This window comes from Topomyia yanbarensis, chromosome 3 (assembly GCF_030247195.1).
Source record: "Topomyia yanbarensis strain Yona2022 chromosome 3, ASM3024719v1, whole genome shotgun sequence".
Taxonomy (NCBI): domain Eukaryota; kingdom Metazoa; phylum Arthropoda; class Insecta; order Diptera; family Culicidae; genus Topomyia; species Topomyia yanbarensis.
The window spans coordinates 77,314,504-77,334,431 of record NC_080672.1 but is presented as its reverse complement, the minus strand read 5'-3'; the positions used below and the strand labels follow the sequence as shown (position 1 = coordinate 77,334,431).

At 38.7% G+C, this 19,928-nt stretch overlaps 1 protein-coding gene across 1 annotated transcript in view; it reads right to left on the bottom strand.

Moving 5' to 3' along the window:
* The window catches only part of LOC131691745 (aquaporin AQPAn.G-like), a 29,796-nt gene extending 10,382 nt beyond the window's left edge, over positions 1-19,414 (bottom strand). The window contains exon 1 of the mRNA XM_058978371.1: positions 19,067-19,414. Within this exon, the coding sequence (XP_058834354.1) occupies positions 19,067-19,190 (124 nt within the window). The 5' untranslated portion in view covers positions 19,191-19,414. The remainder of the gene's footprint in view (positions 1-19,066) is intronic.
* Positions 19,415-19,928: the final 514 nt, after the last annotated feature.

Sequence of the window (19,928 nt, the reverse complement as noted above, 5' to 3'; positions counted from 1 at the left end):
TCGTCCGAGCACCGCAATTATTGGAGAAATCTACAAACGTGTCGCCAAACAAAGGCGTTTCTAGAACAACCATGCCCAGTGGTTTCGAAAAATCTCTTACATTTTTCGAAGCTCCACTGCGGCATGCTGACCAGGGCTTTAACCGGCCACTGCAAACACAATTATCACATGGCAACTATTCAGCGCGCTGAGTCTTTTTCATGTGATCTTTGTGAATCCGACTACGGAACCTCATATCATCTGATATGCAACTGTCCAGCGGTAGCGCAATTGCGATTTCGAGTCATCAGCCGACCTTATATAGACGAAACCATGTTTGGACGACTGAAACTCAGAGACATACTAAAGTTTCTTATCCAATGTGGTAAAGAGCTTTAGGCTTATTCGCAGGCAAGTTGAACTACTTGTGAGTTTAACTTACCTGTTGTTTATTTTTGTTTTGTGCTGTTATTTTTCCCACCCTTCCAATTCTACTTCCCCACACCTCCTTGTCCTTTCCTTCCGCTCAGGAAATGATGAAAACACACGGCAAGGCACAAATCCCCGACTATGTACGGGGAACGTGCCATTTGAGCCATGTTTTTTGCCAAAATCGTGCGAATTGTTAACTACTTTTTGCAAGTGCATATATTAAGATTATGTCTCCAGCAATGTTTTAGAACAAGCTTTTGTCAAGAACTTTGCTGTAGAGACAATATTTTCATTTTTAATATCTTTAATATTATTGCTTGTTGTTTGCAGATAACCTTTTAAAAATCAACTCAAATATAGCTTTTTGAATATAATGGGTGGGTTCCGTAAAAAGTGCCACGCTACTAGGGGAAGAGCTATGACAAATTATGACATAAATGGATGGGGAGCACTCCACGTGCCTTGACGCAATCGACCGTTCTAAAGATAAGAAATTCCATAAAACATGTGACACTTTTACGTATAGTAACAGTAATGTGCTAAAAAAAAAGCATCATTTGGTTCGTATTAGACAAACGGGATATAAAACGCGGTAGTATAAGAGAGTTAGTATTGGGCAATCTTTGCGTGACATAATTTATGAATGGCCCACAATACCACTTTTCCAATTTGCTGAAACTTATGTAGATTAACGCACCGCTTTAAACTCATTATTTATGGTCCATTTTATATAGCCGACAACACTCCCGACAGCCGGCTGTCCGGAGTTCAAGTTGTTTTAATGAACTCGATAAACGGTTATCCAGAGTTAAACGCCTTCGCATCTAGAACATTTACGGATCCTACAGTCAATAAAGTATTCAAACTCCTTATACATGAAAATATATTCTCAGTCGCATCGCTTGCTTGAGGCGAATCCTGACTAACAACCCATCCACTACCCAATCCGTGGTACTTATGGGAGTGTCACTGAGTCGGGGCCTTCCGTTAAGTAAGTACCACATCAACACTTCCTTTCTCATCCCAAGTTACGGTAAAGATGGTCGTGGCCAGCAATGGTGGCTCTCAGGCGAAATTCTCACTTGGACTGGATCAATTTTTATTCCCAAACAATGTTCCTCAAGTAGTCTGGCGGGAAATGAGAGTCATCAGTCTGCAATCTACGAAATATACCGTGCTTACGCAACGCAACGCAACGCATAATGGGTGGGTTCCGTAAAAAGGTTATCAAAATGGACTACTTTCTATATTACAAATATAGTGTTTCAAATAGAGATTGGTTTTTTTTTACATTGAAACGGCTGAGTGTACGTCAATAGTGTTTTTGAGATACTTATCGGATCGCAGTAGGCGTACGCGTCAGTCACGGGTATTTTTTTCGTTCCCATCAATTTTTTCAACAACAAAATTGAAACGGATTTTTTTCAATTTTCCTTATATTCTGGTGCATTTGCTTCAATTCTGTCACGAAAAGATTATGCAAAATGAGTCTTCCCGATTCACAATATCTAAAGAAATTTAATTTCAACGCGAATCATTCGGAAGACGAGACAGATTGTCCAGGTGGACGGCGGATAGTACCCTTCCTTCGCGATAGGAAAACAGCCTACTCATTTATAGTGCTGGCTGTTGAAATTGGGGTGCTTGATGCTGTGTTTGCAATTAACGTTATGACCTGAACAGCTGCCACGAAGTTGGCAACCGTTTTCGGTATAGATAACGGCATCAAAGCCTGTGTTTTAAATTGGTGTGCGTGGTTGAGTGGGTATTCTGCTCACGGTTAGGATTCTGCTTCTCAGGGGTGTATAATGTAGTTTGTTTAACAGAAGTTCCGTGAGGTTTTAGTTCTACATTAAAGTAGACGGGAATAGGTCTTTCAAGCCGCATCCTCACCAAAAGGCATACCCGGGAAAAATTTCTCCTAGTATCAGGAGTAACGGATTCTACTTCGCCGAATTGTAGCATGTATTTTTCAATTGGCTCACGAGGAGTACGTGGTGATAGGTCATGTCACCAATTGCAGATATAGTTTTCTGTTTCATGTCAAGGGCAATTTTTCTGGTTTTGATTTTGAAATAAAACTTTGATATTTTGATTATTTTCTGTATGAAGTCACACCGTGGCTTCAGTTGATGTTAAGTATTGTCGTACCCGTCTGTCTTTTCGTGATGATGATCACTGGGTACAAGGACGGTGACAGAGATGCACAACAGAGAGAAGTGGGGTCAATTTCATTTGAGATTTGACAGAACTGCAACACAGATGTTCACAACGACGTATGATCAATAACGTACTGCCTGACTACATGCACTGGAATTATTAGCCCAAATGCTCAAACTATGCTCCGTACGCCAGAAGAAAATGCAAATACCTTTTTCAAAACAGCTTCTGGCTGCAAGAGTCACTCTTATGATTCTCTGCGAAATTGTCCCACCGTGTTTTATTGCTACAATAGCCCATTGTCTTGTAATAAGTACAATGCTGCAGACGACCTACGCCGGACCTACGACCACCCGATACGAATTTGAAGGGACACACAATTAAATTCTGTCCAGTGCGATCGCCATTCGAAATTTCGGCTTACTCGAGCAAGGAGCACTTGAAACAGCTAACCCCGTGCTTCAGTAGATCAAAGCTTGACAAAGTCCAATCGGTGGCCACATCGTCGATCTCAACTTTGTGAGCGGGCATGTAGATGCAATAGTGGTTTTTAAAAGACCTGCCACCAGCAACGTCATTTTCATACATTAAAGAGAATATTACAATTACAAGCTTATCTGGGCGCACTGGATACTACCGATTTTCTAAACAACTGACACGACAAATGTGTAAAAACCACTATCAGCTACAGAACATAAAAGCATCTTTGTATCACACGCATGTGCAAAAAGATGGGTGGGGAATATCTAAGATATAAGCGCAATATCGTGAAGCCACTCGGACTGGTAATTCCATTCTAAGGATATGTACCGTAATCAGCAATTGAAGCTGGAATCTACATGAAATTAGCGACAGTCAAACGCGAACGAACTTTGATCGGAATCTTTTTGAACAGCAGTTTTCCGTATTCCAACCACCGGAAGTAAATATAGCAGTTAGTGAATCTTTAAATCTTTAAAAGAATACTTCCGATTGTTGTATGAGACGGGTTCCCCAATAATGCTAAGTAAGCCGATCTGTACGTGCTGTCTTTCGGAATAATGCTCCGTCCGTTGCCTTCAAATACCTATACAACAACGCCAACTGATTTCACAAGGTGTCACGAAAATGCATCGATCATTATTTTGAAACACCTGACTCCGAATGATATTGCAGACAAATCTGCAGTAAACTTTTATTTAAAATTTCACAAAATTTTAGTGTTCCTTTGGTTGTCCATATGGATGTCTTTACCTGAAATAGGTTGGAAAATTTCGGTTACCCCCGTCGCTTTAGAAAGATTTCCAGACAAAAAATTTTGTAGTTATTTATAAAAATCATATGTATATACTTCGAAATTAAATAATATATTATCAACTTTGACTAAAATCCAATTTTTTTATTCGTGTACGAGCGGTCTGTCGAGAAGCAAGTGTTTTTTCCAGTCCGTCAGTGTGAGAAATAATCGTACTAATCCCCGTTCAAGGTTATCTTGCACATTCTCTACCTCTCGAGGTTTTGGACTTTTTTCTTCTTTTGTGCGTGTGTTAACCGTTAGGCCGCATTCCTCAGCCTTTTGTTCGCGTAGTGAGGATTGAACAATAGCCAGCTATATCCGCTGGACTGGTGAGTCGTGGGAAACAAATTTACAGATAAGTGAAATCTGCGCGGGTGCTAACGACGGTGTCGATGGCTCCCTCCCTGGACGGCCAAATGGAGGTCGAATCGACTCCCAAGGCTCTCCCCCGACCCAAACAATATCCAGAACTCTCGACCGGTACCTTTGTGGTCTTCTTTCGGCCCAAAACAAAATCGCTAAATCTATTACAGATTTCAAAAGACCTAACGGAACGGTTCTCGGCTGTGACCGAAATAAAAAAGGTCTGCTCAGACAGGCTGAGGGTCGTACTGACTAACTCAAAGCAGTCAAACGATATTGCTTGCTGCGAACACTTTACGAAGGACTATCACGTGTATATTCCAGCTGTAAAAGTAGAGTCTGAAGGCGTTGTCATCGATGAGAGTTTGACAGGCGAGGATCTGCTGCAGTACGGAGTAGGCCGTTTTAGAGACCGCTTACTTCAGCCAGTGAAAATACTTGAGTGCAAGCGTTTGCACTCAGTAGTAGTTGCGGGGGATGGTTCAAAAACGTACCCCCAATCAAACTCTTATCGGGTGACATTCGCTGGTACCGCTTTGCCAAATTACGTCCTCTTGCACAAGGTTCGTTTGCCTATGTGTCTGTTTGTGCCGCGGGTCATGAATTGGGTCAAGTGTAAACAATTGGGTCACACAGCCACCCATTGTAGCAATAAGGCCCGCTGTGGAAAATGCGGTGAGAATCATGTGGACGATTCGTGTAGTAAGAATGCTGAGAAGTGTCCTTAGTGTGCAGAGAATCTGCATGATATCTCGGCATGTCCCGCGTACAAACTAAGCGGGGATAAACTAAAACGTTCCCTTGTGGGACGATCCGAACGTTCTTTCGCAGAAATGCTAAAGAAAGCTACGCCACCATCCCCAACAAACATCTATGCTCAATTGCCTCCTAACGAGGGCGAGGCTGATGACCCACAAGAGGAGACATCTGCTAGGGCGCCTAGAAGTTATAGGAAGAGGAGGAACATTTCTTCTCCTAAAGTTCCTTGTAAAGGCCAGAAGGTATCCCTTGACGGGGCTCCGAAAGTGACATCTATTGGAAGTGTTGCAACCAAACCGAAGCAAGTAGCTCCTGATCTCGGAGGATTAAGCTCAGAGAAGGAGTTCCCAGCACTTCCCGGAACATCAAAAATTCCAAGTGTTCCTCTGTTTCAGTTCGAGAATAATCGTGGCACAGGAATGATCAAACTCTCGGACATAGTGGACTGGATAATAAAAACTTTCAATATAACTGATCCTATTAAAAGTCTTCTGTTTGCTTTTCTCCCCACAGTAAGAACACTTTTGAAGCAGTTGATTGCTAAATGGCCCCTCCTTTCAGCGATTGTATCCTTCGATGGCTAACTCATCGAACGAGGTCACGGAATTGATCACTGTTTTACAGTGGAATTGCAGAAGTATCATCCCGAAAATCGATTCCTTCAAAATTTTAATAAATAGTTTGAGTTGCGATGCATTTGCATTATGTGAAACTTGGTTAACTTCAGATATAGATCTCAACTTCCACGATTTTAATATTATTCGCCTGGATCGAGACACCCCCTATGGAGGAGTGCTTTTGGGTATCAAAAATTGTATTGAAGTTGTCGCTTGTCAAGTAACAACCAAAGGCAAAGATCTTTGCATAGCTTCCATATATATCCCCCCCAAGACCGCGATTGGGCATCGCCGGCTACATGACATCATAGAATCCCTGCCTGCACCGCGACTAGTTTTAGGCGACTTTAACTCTCACGGTACGGAATGGGGTTGCCTTTATGATGATAACCGTTCCTCTTTAATTCACAATATTTGCGACAACTTCAATATGACAATTCTAAACACGGGTGAAATGACACGGATCCCTACCCCACTAGCGCGCCCGGGTGCATTAGATTTATCCTTTTGCTCGACCTCGCTACAGTTGGGTTGCGCGTGGAAGGTAATCCCTGATCCCCACGGTAGCGACCATCAGCCGATCGTAGTCTCGATCACTAACAGCTCAAGACCATTGAAATCAATCAATATTTCGTATGACCTCATACGAAATATCGATTGGAAGAGCTATGCGGCCGCGATATCTGACAACATCGAATCTACCCAAGAACTTCCTCCGGAGGAAGAGTACAGCTTTTTGGCTGGCTTGATTCTCGACAGCGCGAATCAAACTCAGACTAAGCCAGTACCCGGCGCGAACATACAAAAACGTTCTCCGAATCCCTGGTGGGATAAGGAGTGCTCAGACGTATACGCAAAGAAGGCCGCCGCGTTTAAGACCTTCCGGAACGACGGGTTACCCGCTAGTTTTCGACAGTACGCGACGTTAGACAAGCGAATGAAGAGTTTGATGAAAGCCAAGAAACGCGGTTATTGGCGCCGGTTCGTCGACGGGTTAACGAGAGAAACATCGATGAGCACTCTTTGGGGAACAGCCGGACGTATGCGAAACCGAAACAGTACTAATGAGAGCGTGGAATATTCAAACGGTTGCATATTCGATTTCGCCAAGAAGGTTTGTCCGGATTCCGCCCCGTCACAGAAGATCTACCGCGCCGCGCCTCCTCACGATAACGCGAACGAAACACCTTTTTCGATGGTGGAGTTCTGACTTGCTCTCTTGTCGTGTAACAATAAAGCTCCAGGGCCAGACAGAATCAAATTCAACTTGTTGAAGAATCTGCCAGACTCTGCCAAGAGACGCTTGTTGAACTTATTTAATAAGTTTCTTGAGGTTAACATTGTCCCACGCGATTGGAGGCAAGTGAAGGTCATCGCCATCCAAAAACCAGGAAAACCAGCCTCCGACCACAATTCGTATCGACCGATCGCAATGCTGTCCTGTATCCGGAAGTTGTTTGAGAAAATGATCCTATTCCGCCTCGTCAATTGGGTCGAAACAAATGGCTTACTGTCAGATACACAATTTGGCTTTCGCAACTCTCATTCAAATTCAAATGGCCTATGCTAGTAAAGAGCAGATGGCATCATTGTTCCTAGATATAAAGGGGGCTTTTGATTCAGTTTCTATCAACATTCTTTCAGAGAAGCTGCACCAGCATGGTCTTTTAGCAACTTTAAACAACTTTTCACTAAACTTGTTGTCGGAAAAGCACATGCATTTTTTGCATGGTGACTTATCGACATCACGATTTAGTTACCTCGGGCCTTCCCCAGGGCTCATGTTTAAGCCCTCTGATATATAATTTCTATGTCAACAACATTGATGAATGTCTTGACAATTCCTGCACGTTAAGACAACTTGCAGACGATGGCGTGGTGTCTGTTACGGGACCCAAAGCTGTCGATCTACAAGGACCATTACAGAATACCTTGAACAATTTGTCTGCATGGGCTATTAAGCTGGGTATCGAATTCTCCACGGAGAAAACTGAGCTAGTTGTATTTTCTAGGAAGCGTGAACCAGCACAACTACAGCTTCTATTAATGGGTCAAACTATAGCTCAGGTCTTCACAGTAAAATATCTAGGGGTCTGGTTCGACTCGAAAGGTACTTGGGGATGCCATATTCGGTATCTGAAACAGAAATGCCAGCAAAGGATCAACTTTCTTCGTACAATAACTGGAACGTGGTGGGGTGCCCACCCAGGAGACCTAATTAGGTTGTATCAAACAACGATACTGTCGGTACTGGAATACGGATGCTTCTGCTTTCGATCCGCCGCGAACATACATTTAATCAAACTCGAAAGAATTCAGTATCGTTGTTTGCGTATCGCCTTAGGGTGCATGCAGTCGACCCATACGATGAGTCTCGAAGTCCTGTCGGGCGTTCTCCCGCTGAAAAATCGATTTTGGGAACTCTCATATCGATTGCTCATTCGATGCGATGTCTTGAACCCGGTGGTGATTGAAAATTTCGAAAGGCTTGTTGAGCTCAATTCTCAGACCCGTTTCATGTCTCTGTACTTTGACTACATGGCGAAGAATATTAATTCTTCTTTTTATAATCCAAACCGTGTCCATTTCATAAATACTTCTGAATCTACTGTTTTCTTCGACACATCCATGAAAGACGAGATCTGTGGAATTCCGAACCACATAAGCCCTCAAGTGGTTCCAAACATTTTTTATAATGAATTCCGAGAAGTCGATTGTTCTAAGATGTTTTATACTGACGGATCATACCTCGAAGGGTCCACTGGCTTCGGTATTTTCAATTAAAAGTTCACCGCCTCCTACAAACTCAGTGACCCCGCTTCAAACGCCGCAGAACTAGCTGCTATTCAGTATACCCTTGGAGTCATTGACACATTACCCGCAGACCATTACTTCATCGTCTCGGATAGTCTGAGTTCTATTGACGCTATTCGCTCGATGAAACATGGCAAGCATTCCTCGTATTTTTTGGGGAAAAAACGGGAGCCACTGAGTGCTTTACCTGAAAAATCTTTCCAGATTACCTTGCTGTGGGTCCCTTCTCATTGCTCCATTCCGGGCAATGAGAAGGCAGACTCCTTAGCCAAGCTGGGTGCCCTTGAAGGTGACGTTTTTGAAAGACCAATTTGCTTCCACGAATTTTTCAGTATTACTCATCAGAGAACCCTCGAAAGTTGGCAAACTTCGTGGAGCAGTGGGGAGCTGGGAAGGTGGCTACATTCGATAATCCCTAAGGTATCGACGAAACCTTGGTTCAAGGGGATGGATGTGGGTCGTGACTTCATTCGTGTGATGTCCCGACTCATGGCAAACCATTACACGCTAGATGCACATCTCCGGCGTATTGGGCTCGTGGAGAGTGGTATCTCTGCTTGTGGCGACGGCTATCACGACATCGAGCACATTGTCTGGGTGTGCCCCGAATACAGTTCCGCCAGGTCTCGGTTTATGGACACCCTCCGGGCCCGCGGAAGACCACCCAATGTCCCGGTTCGAGATGTGTTGGCAAGCCGCGATGTCCTCTATATGTCCCTTATATACACCTTCGTAAAACCATCAATATCCAACTTTAACTGCCCCTTTTTCCTTATCATTCTCAGAAGCCCTCTCTTCCACCTGTAACATACATCCACGATGGTTTGATGCGACTCCAAGGCGGCACAAAACATCCCTGTCGAATGAGCCAACAAACACGGGAACTACAGCACGAACATCACACGCACAACTCGAAATGTAGCCGATCAACATCTGAGCCGCACTACGAAATCGTCTGGAGAAACCCCTGCCATCTTGAAGAGGACCACCCGGCGTCCCAGTACATGATTCTTCCTGATGAAGGCCACCCTGATTCTGTAATCCATCCGTTGATCTCCGAAAGCCTGAAACTGAAATAATGTTCTCCCCCTGCCATCTTTGTCCACCCTACCTCCCCTGACTCTTATACACAGAAGTAACACCCCTTCCCCTCCCCCCCAAATATCTTCACGAAGCATTTTGCTTTTCCTGTCTTTTCTAGTTTTAACTATTATATTATATGATCTCGTTGCAAATTCCCAACTCTACTACCACATAAAATAACTCTAATTAATGTCCCCGAATCTTTACAAAATTTAATCACGCCCTTGCTTAAACATTATTTGCTCCAATAATCTCATTGCTAAAAATGTCAAACCATATTGCCATAAAAACTAAATGGCCCCCCTAATCTTACGAAAATTATATTACCCCCTTGTGTATATGTATATATAAATTAGCCTTAGTTTAACTTCAAAAATCAATATGTAATCCCCTAGTTTTAAGTAATTTAAAATGTAAAACAAAAACAAAATTGGCACCTTTAAGCTAACGCAAACCTGCCTTATCAAATAAACGAATTGAATAAAAAAATCCAATATTTTATGTTATGTTTTTGTGAATTGTACCACTAGTCCATTTGTAAATTTTGGATGCACAAAAAGCGGTTACTTTCAGGTCTAGAATTATAAATTAGGATTCCTAGTACCGACCCTTTTTGGCGAGTATCGGTTCTATGCTACTGAAACTCTCAAAATAGTACTGGTAAAATACCGGTACTGGAATATTTTTGTCAAAAAAAAAAATCTAAATAACACCAGCGCGAAATAAAAAGTTAAAAAAATATGCTTTTATTGCTAAGACAGAAAAAATATCTAGCTTTTTTATGATTACTTTAAATACATTTCTTAGAGACTTGTTGCGTACGGGTTTCATCAACATTTATAGTCGTGAAATTGTGTATAAAAGCCGTCCTTTTGGGGGCAAAAAGTTCAGTTATTCTCGCAGTCCACAGATGCTGCAATTTTGGCTGCTAATGATTCTGATACCTTCATACCTTGGTTTTCCAAGACAAGAAAAATGAATTCTGTTGCCGATCCAAATTTACTACCTAATAATATCTACACTGAAATCAGAAATCTGCAGAAATGAAACGTGCCTCTACTGTGGGAATTACCATTGCCACTGATTTTTAACAAACTCGAATTAGAGAAAATGTGTGGTGGGTGGAACAGTTCTAAAGGGTGATAAGGGCGTCAGAAGTTTAGTTTATGGATCGTAATGAAGTCGAGGTACAACGACCTCCTTCTTACGCAAGTTTAGAAGCAAATCATATATAATCAAACAACGTTGATTATAAACTCAGATCAGATCCCTATGTGTCCTATTCGGAACGAGGTTAGGTATTTAAGTCGGTGTTCGTTCTTTTATAGATTAATATTTATCAACAAAATGAGTACAGGCGTGACTTAGGCCACAAACTTATTATGTCGGCATACATCGAATAATGGGAACAAACCCGAATGTTTCTTATGTGAGATGAAAGTCAATTTTATTTTATTCATGCTAGTTCTAAATACAAGAATTTAAAATATCCAGTTGCATCCAACTCCACTTATATTTGTTAATCTTCTAATGTCACCTTGCTGGCCAAATGTTTAAGAACAGGCCTCTATGTGTATATATATATATATATATATATATATATATATATATATATATATATATATATATATATATATATATATATATATATATATATATATATATATATATATATATATATATATATATATATATATATATATATATATATATATATATATATATATATATATATATATATATATATATATATATATATATATATATATATATATATATATATATATATATATATATATATATATATACATAGAGACCTGTTCTTAAACATTGGCCAGCAAGCTGACACTAGAAGATGAACGAATATAAGTGGAGTTAGATGCAACTGGATATTTTAAATTCTTGTATTTAGAACTAGAATGAATAAAATAAAATTGATTTTCATCTCCCATAAGCGACATTCGGGTTTGTTCCAATTATAATATATATATATATATATATATATATATATATATATATATATATATATATATATATATATATATATATATATATATATATATATATATATATATATATATATATATATATATATATATATATATATATATATATATATATATATATATATATATATATATATATATATATATATATATATATATATAATATATATATATTTATACTAGAAGATTAGGTTAAATTTTCGTCCTTAAAAGCTTTGCATAGTACCGAAAACATCGGTACTTATCTTTATTCAGTATCAATGTATAAAATGTCACAAGACTTTATTCTCGGTGAACAGATTTTGTGCCAACTCGACCAATGATTTGCAATATCTTCTCTGAATTTCATTAAACATTATGAGTGAAGTAGTGTTCCAAATTTTGTTTTCCAAAAATTGACTACACTGGGGAATTATCTTATTTTCCGTTTAAAATAAGCACTATTTCAGGAAAGTAACTAAGTGAAATAGTTGTAAAAAAATTAACTAATTAAGTCCATGTAAAAACATGGAATTGATGCCCAATTATAATTAATATTATAAAGGGTCAAATATAGAATGAGTTCACCAATAAGGCGATCCTTACAGAAGCGTTTAGAAGATAAAGAACAGCGATGGGCAGACTTCGGGTTTCGTTGGGATTCCACATACCTGAATGGTGTGATTTATACTTCGCTATTATATTTCTGGATGTCCTTCAATTCAATTGGTCGGTGTTAAGTCAGACCGGACTTAGTCGCAAAATATCAAAAAGTGAGATAATGATTGCACTCGATTAAAAAAATTTTCGGCTGCATTCCAATTTTGCCAGAATTGTATACGTAACAATAAGCATAGATTATGGCAAAAGTATTTTCGAATCATAATGAAATGGTTGCTTTAAACTCGTTTTTCTCGAATTCATTATAATGTCACTTAGTCCGGTCTGACTTAATACCAACCAATTGCAAACGGGCAGGAGTCACATGTATTCAGATTAAAGTTTACAAACAGGTAGGGGAGAGTGGGTATACTTGATCCCATTTTTGTTTTTTTTTCATAACTTTTCAATGAAATAATTTTAATTACAGAATTCACCATAATTCGAATTGTTAGAGCTAAGAAAGAATAATGTGCAAATCCGAATACTAGGTCCTGTCAGTAATATGAACAATTTTGAAAATCATGCCAAAACGAGGTTTTTGTAAAAACGTGTGGTAACTTGATCCCTTGCCTACTGGGGCTAAAGAAACAAAGCACACTATGGCAAATAGACACGAAAATTCAGCTAATTACCTATCCTGACAAATTATATAATAAGACCAGAGCTGCAAATTTTCAACAGGTTTATTTGAATTTGAAGGAAGAACAAATCTCAAATCATGCCCTACTATGTTCAATTCGCAGTTGTTGGTTTGCATCATTCGTTCAAATAGTCGAAAATTTGCACCACTGAGTAAGACTACTTTTTAGATGCTCGAAAAACTTTAACAACAGTAGAAAGTCAAGACAAGTATTTGCGGTGAATCAGTGCTTCTAACCTTAAATAACTTATACCATAATTCGTTCACGAAAAATTGTTCTTAGATCAATTAATAATGCCAGGTGCTTTATGAAAATGAAAATAATACTTTGCTATTTCTATTTATTTTGAAAGTATTTGAGAGAGCTAATGACAGGTATCAAAAATACCTATTGTTACAGGGATCAAAGATACCACCTATTGTACGAGGTGAACAAAATTTATTTTTTGTATGTGTTCTGAAGCTTTTCATTCGAAAAACGAGTTTTTCTAGACACATGCCTTTAGAAAGTAATTGTACTTGAAAATATTCATATATAATTAGTTCGACGATCTCATACAACCGTTCAAAAAAATTGTAAAAAGATCTTCGAGATGGAGTTAAGCATATATTTTCTAAATGCTAAATTTCTTTTATGCAACATTTCCAAACCAAATGTAATATATTAGATTTGTTTTTTAAACATCATAAACGACCAAATATTTCATTTTGTTTTTATGTTGTGATAACTTTTTTTGTATATATTATAAAATATGGCCAGGGAATCAAATATCCCCAAGGATCAAGTGTCCTCACTCTCCCCTAAAATTTGTCTTTCGAATCAGCGATGAAGCGCAAGTCTCATTCCACATTCCATCAAGATGCAACTGTTTGTGTAGCCTTTTTTACATTTCTTATAAAAGAAATGTATAGAATTCGCTCAAACTTTCAAGATTTTTTCCGAGGCCCGGAGGGCCGAGTCTTATATACCAATCGACTCAGCTCGACGATTTGGGACAATGTCTGTGTGTGTGTGTGTGTCTGTGTGTGTGTGTGTGTGTATGTAACGGACAAATTCTCATTCGTGTTTCTCAGCAATGGCTGAACCGATCTTATCCAAACCAATTTTAAATTAAAGAACTAAAAAACAGTATGAACGCTATTAATTTGTTTTTGATTCTGATGTTCAGTTTTTAAGATATGAATGTTTGAATGCGTAAAAATGGCGTTTTTTGCAGTTTTTTAAAATTATCTGCCGGAATTGACAATATAGATTAACAATTTATATGTTTTTAGACAGCTTTAAAGATTACCTTTCGATCAAGCTATAGATTGTTAAAATCGGACTATTATCAAAAGAGATATTTAACATTAAATGCGGACGAAAGATTTTTATCATTCCCCATTGCCAGAAATATGACCAAAAACATGTAATCTATTATTAACGCCAAAACGGCTTATTTTAGGTCAATAGTATCTTCGGAGAATTTAATGGAGGAAATATGCTCTTTCTTTTGGTATTGTGCTTTTGCTGATTAATCCCCCTATGAGTGAGATATTTTCACAAATTTTCTTGGAAGTGATTATAACGAAATGATGCCTTCAGCAAATTTGTAGCTCTTACTTTTGTGAATAACTTTACTGAAGACTTCAAATATCTATTTTGAATACTTTAAAAGTTATGGCTTGTTGTTTGTGGATTACTCTTCGTCGCCTATTTATTGTTCAATATAGAAATAATCCATTGAAATAAGCCAAATATTATTTCGACAAATCGAATTTTGTATTTCATTTTTCTATCTACAACCGCTAGAAATAATCACCGAACATTTCCAAGTTGTCTGGAAGGAACTTGATAACTTATCAGTGCAAAAATGTTCATTTGTGCGAACCTTCTGACTGCAATTTTTCTAACTTATGACCATCGGATCGATCTGAAACCTTTCGGAAAATGAAAAGCGAAATAAAAAACTCCAAGCAACGGCGTAGCCAAGAGAAGGTTTTGGGGTTTAACACCATACAGCCCCCTCCCCCCTACACACAAAAAAAAATATTGGATTGGACTTGAAAATTTATTGATGCAAACTGATTTAATTCAATATTACAATAACATTATCTGATCCGTAGATTGATAACCTGTTGTTGTAAACATCATGAGGACTTTTGATAAATTGTCGGAATGGGGTCCTGATATGTAACTGATCTATTGGTCTTGATTTCACAGTTGTCTAATAGCATCAATATCAAATTCCTGCCTGAAAACATTCCAATAGAAAATTCCAGAGTTCTGTAATCAAACATAATCCTCAGATTTATTTTCAAATTTTCAGCTTTTTTCCTACACAATATTACGAAGGCTTATTAAACAATTTTTCGTAATAAGTTTGTGAAAATTATAAACTATTTGAAATTTTTTAATAGTTTTATTTTTTATTTAACCGTGATTTTTTAATAAATAGTGACCATCGCTTCACAACGTAGTCTATTTTTCATGGCTTGCGGTGAGCACGATCTCTCGAATTGCTGAACTGAAAATTATGGAATAGAAATTAATTTTTAGTATTCTTTACACACCCGCTGGTGCCCTAAGACAATTTCGCTAGATTTTTAGAGCACTGTGCACTAGACTGCCCAGAAAAATGATGAATTTTTGAAAACTCAATCGGCCCTCCCCTGAGTCGATTCCTAGTCCCACCAGAAGTACTTGTACCAAATTTGAAGCAAATCGGACAAGTCTAACTACCGGACCAACGTGCCCGAAGTTTATATTGGATTTTTCAACAATTTACATGGAGAAAACTCACTAGCTCGTATTTTCGCCGCTAGGTGGCACTGTATACATCGTATTATCACTGTAAGTAAAAATAAGAAAGATATTTTAATTATCTACAACTTAGTCGAAGACTGCTAGTAAATCCGGCTATGTTAAAAGAAGTTATTAATCTTTTAACGAAGTGATGTCTGAGTCAGTTTTGCATGGGGCCTAGCAGTGCATGGTTGTGTATCAGTACTCGAGTCCCGCGAACTATATATTTTTGTGAAATAATCGTTAAGTTTAGCTCAATGGTATGTTCAGAAGAAGTTGTAGACAATTCAATTATCCTTCTTATTTTCACTTACCGTGATAATACGATGCATACAGTGCCACTTAGCGGCGAAAATGCGTGCTGGTGGGTTTTCTTCATGTAAATTGTTGAAAATTCCCATACAAACTTCAGGCCCGTTGGTCCGGTAGTTAGACTTGTCCGATTTGTTTCAAATTTGGTGCAAGTACTCCTGGTGGGACTAGGATTCGACGCAGAGGTGGGCCGATAGGGGTCATTTTTTTCCTGTCACTCTACTGTGCACCCAGTGCATTAACGCAAGTGACGGAAGGTTATCGAAAAGTTTCGTGAAAATGAAAGTTCCAGTAATGATGTTGATTTTCCCAAACGGTTCGTTTTCGTGAGGTTTTTATTTGTTCTTTGGCATTAGGATTAGCGATAATAATTCAAATCAAGAATACTACTGGGAAGTCACCTTTAGAAAAAGTCGATGTCGAAGTAAAATTTGAAACTATGCACGCATGTACTTCAGAGATAGCGTGATATCAGGAGCTGCGATTTCATTTCAACGCTTTTTTGTGAAAAGGGCGATACTTACAAATGTAAACATAGGGCTTTTTTCTTACATGCGAATGAGGGCTTCGAAACGCAACAAATTAACCTAAAAATTTTGATTCTACGATATTTCTTTCTTAAACTACAGCAAAAAATACAACGGGCGAAACTGTATTTTTGTTTGTTTATTTAAAGTTTCGCCCTCCACGCTCCATGCAAACAAACAGGGCGATACTTTTTTTGCTAGCAGTTTAGAGGCGAAACTGTTATTTTCGTATTTTTTTAGGATTATCAAACTGATACCAGCTGTAAATAGTAACAATGATCTCTATTGAAAAAACCCGGACGAAATCGGTGGTGTAAAACGGTAGTTATTGTAAAAAAACGTAAGGGCGATACTTCAATGCTGATAGGTGGGACCGAAAAAGTAAACAATCGCCAAAGGGACGATACTAACATTTTGTCAATTTCAATAGCAAAAACAAATTTTAATTTAATAATTTCAAATACTTTATGAAGTTTTGGGTTTCGATCACTGAATCATGTCAAAAACACAATAGTTCTTAAATAGGAAATAAAACCAAGTCTGGAAATATTCACTGTTGATTTTCTTTGAACGGTATCACTGCTAGTAACGCCCTTTTCAAGAAAAAGCGTCGATTTCTTAGTTCTCAGTCGCGTTGGAAATTTGAGTAAAATATAAACTTCAAATCGATTAAAAAAAATTCGTTTTTTTTGTTTCAGTACAATATATAACCCCTTTAGGAAAATTCAGTTTTCCCACCACAATTCAGATATTTTATTAACAGAGCATTAACAATAATTCGTTGGTATGTCTATTTTATGGGCCATTTTTTCGCTTTCCCATTGATTTGGTTTGAGATTTCTAGCACTGATGTTGTCCTATGCTGATTTGAGCGATTCTCTGAGTCCTGCCACTATCCCATGTAGTATGTGTTATCAAAAACATTGCAAAGCATCAAGTTCTAAATGCTCTCAAACGATATAATATCCGAAGAGTGATAAGAGTTATAAGAAATGTCTCATCACACTATTAGGTGGATTAAACACGTTTTTACGTAGGAAGTCAGTTATTCAAAACAGGTTTCTCGACGATTTGCCAAGTTTCGCCAAAACACTCTCGAAAGAAAAGAAAATTCCTGCGGCAATACACCAAGTGACGAATGTATTCGAAACGGCAACAAGAACGGGGTCACTGTACGTACACGAACGAATAGGGTAGAACCGCCATCAGTGAGACTCTTGTTGTTTTTTAGAAATTTTTTTGAGCACTAAAAATTACTGTAAATTGGATATTGGTGTGTGGGTTACTTCAGAATTCTAATTATACATACAAAACATCTATGGAATCATTCTGTGCACTTATGCTCTACGTGAGTGACAACATATGGAGTTAATCAAAGCAATCTTCGGCTCTGCCTCTTCCAGCTTTCATTTGTCCTACAGGTATGGCCTGATTTCTTTTTAGGCAATTGATGAAGGAAAAAATATGCAAAAAATTAAGTGAAAATTCGCTCTGATATGATTGTGTCCAGGTAAGTCCGTTTCACAATTCACTATTGCAAAAGTTGCATACTAACAAAAGTATTCAAAACACGAATGAACGCTGAACTCGTTGCTAAAATCGGAACCACACTGTTTTAGATTATCTGGCGATAACCTATAGGGGCAGGTCGGCAAATCGCCAAAATATTTTCGCCTAGTTTATCAGAGATCCGAAATAAACGGGAAAACGATACGTTATCAATGTTCGTTGTTTGCACTCGGTATATCCAGTTCCAACCTCAAATTAATTTCCACCCGCGTAACCTCTTCGGTGCAGCTAGAGCGTAGATGTACACATAACGCACTCATAACAAATCATTATAGTCGACATTATTCACATCACGATTACACTCATGTACGTTCGGAATCGGTTGTTGAAGCAAAATTGAGCTTGGCAATTACCCGTTGACGAATATAAAGTCTTCGCGAGAGGTCACAAAATTCCCCGTACTACCCGGGGTTTATTTGAATTTATGCAAAGATAATCTGCGTTATTGCATATCCAACTTCCGCTTTTGACTACTTGGATTTAGAAGACCAACTTTAAAAGCTGTGTTGCCTTGCACTTTTAGAAACTACACACTATCAAATGGGTTTTTTCATTGAAAAAAAACCAGGGCAGCGAATTGCTGTGATGTTGCATTTTCTAACAGAACAGCAGGCCACTAGACGTGTTTCATTACCACTTCTGCTAGAAAGTGCAAAACCAGTGCAATCCATTGCCCGGTGTTTTCAATGAAAAACGACATAACATATGCATTCGTAGCTCGTTCGATTTTTTTTCTGTTTACCAGTTGTTATTGACTCTTTTGATTCGAAACTCCTTTCAGCTGAACACAAATTATTTCGGTCCATCATCTAATTGATTTATCAACATCAATATAACAACCGTGTGTGGCGCGTTAGTAGCAGACAAGTAAATATATCAATTCCGGTAATTGAAACCAGACCTACCATGATTGTGATAACAATGCAAACTGAACTAACATAAACACTTGACGCCTCCTTCAGTAGCCTGTGTAAGGTATTAACTAATTTCAACCCGCCTATTAAGATATGTCCTTTATATAAGGATAGTTGCACCGAAACTATCTTCGAAGTGTTCTAAGTCCCTACCCACAAGTTCAGAACCCTAAACCCCAAACACTTACCCAGGCGAAACCGATTCTTCTTGTCCATCTCACTATAGGCACCGCATTCGATTCGATCTGGCGGCGGCATCGATAGTCGCGAATCTTCCGCGCCAATGTTGCTGCCGTTTTGATTGTTGATCATGATGTAGGTACCTATGGCTGCAACTTGTTTTTTTCGGTTATGAACTCTTACAACTACTTTCGGAGTTTCGGACGAACTTTATTTTTTGTATCCTCACGTAGCAGCACCCGTTAACTTTCTTGCCGGCTCGCGTAAAACACCCCCACTGGTCGCGCTCGAACCCGTTTTTGTGACCGTTGTGCAGGCTAACCGAAAGTGAACTAGCGAGTAGCAAGGAAAATCATCCCTAATAGGCCGGTTTGTTTGCTGGTTGGTTGGTTTGTTGTTTGTTTGTGTTTGAGCGTAGCTATCAGCAGAAGCTATATCGTAAAGCTGCTGACCAAAAGTGTTGGATGGATAAACGAGCGTCTGGCGTTTCAATCACAACACACAGGTACAGACAGGTTGATAGGCATTGGTATTATAATTGAAATAAATTAACTCATTGTCACCGAATCAGTCCAGGTAGGACGGTCGCTCAACCGAGCAATTGACGTTCGTCCATAAGTGTTGTGCCCGACGCGTCGTTTGATGATGAGTAACTCGTTTGCCAAATTGCACTATCTGTTGAATATAACTATTTGGGAGTTTTTTTATGGCACATTTCTCTATCCCCTTACAGAAATCCCCGAAGTGATCAGTTTTTTTTTGTTTATTTTGATTGTTAGACACGGTTCGAGGCCTGAGCTAAACGGAGCCAGCGGATCTTTTTGTTAGTCTCATATAGACAGAATAGGCAATAGAATGGGTCGCCATAAG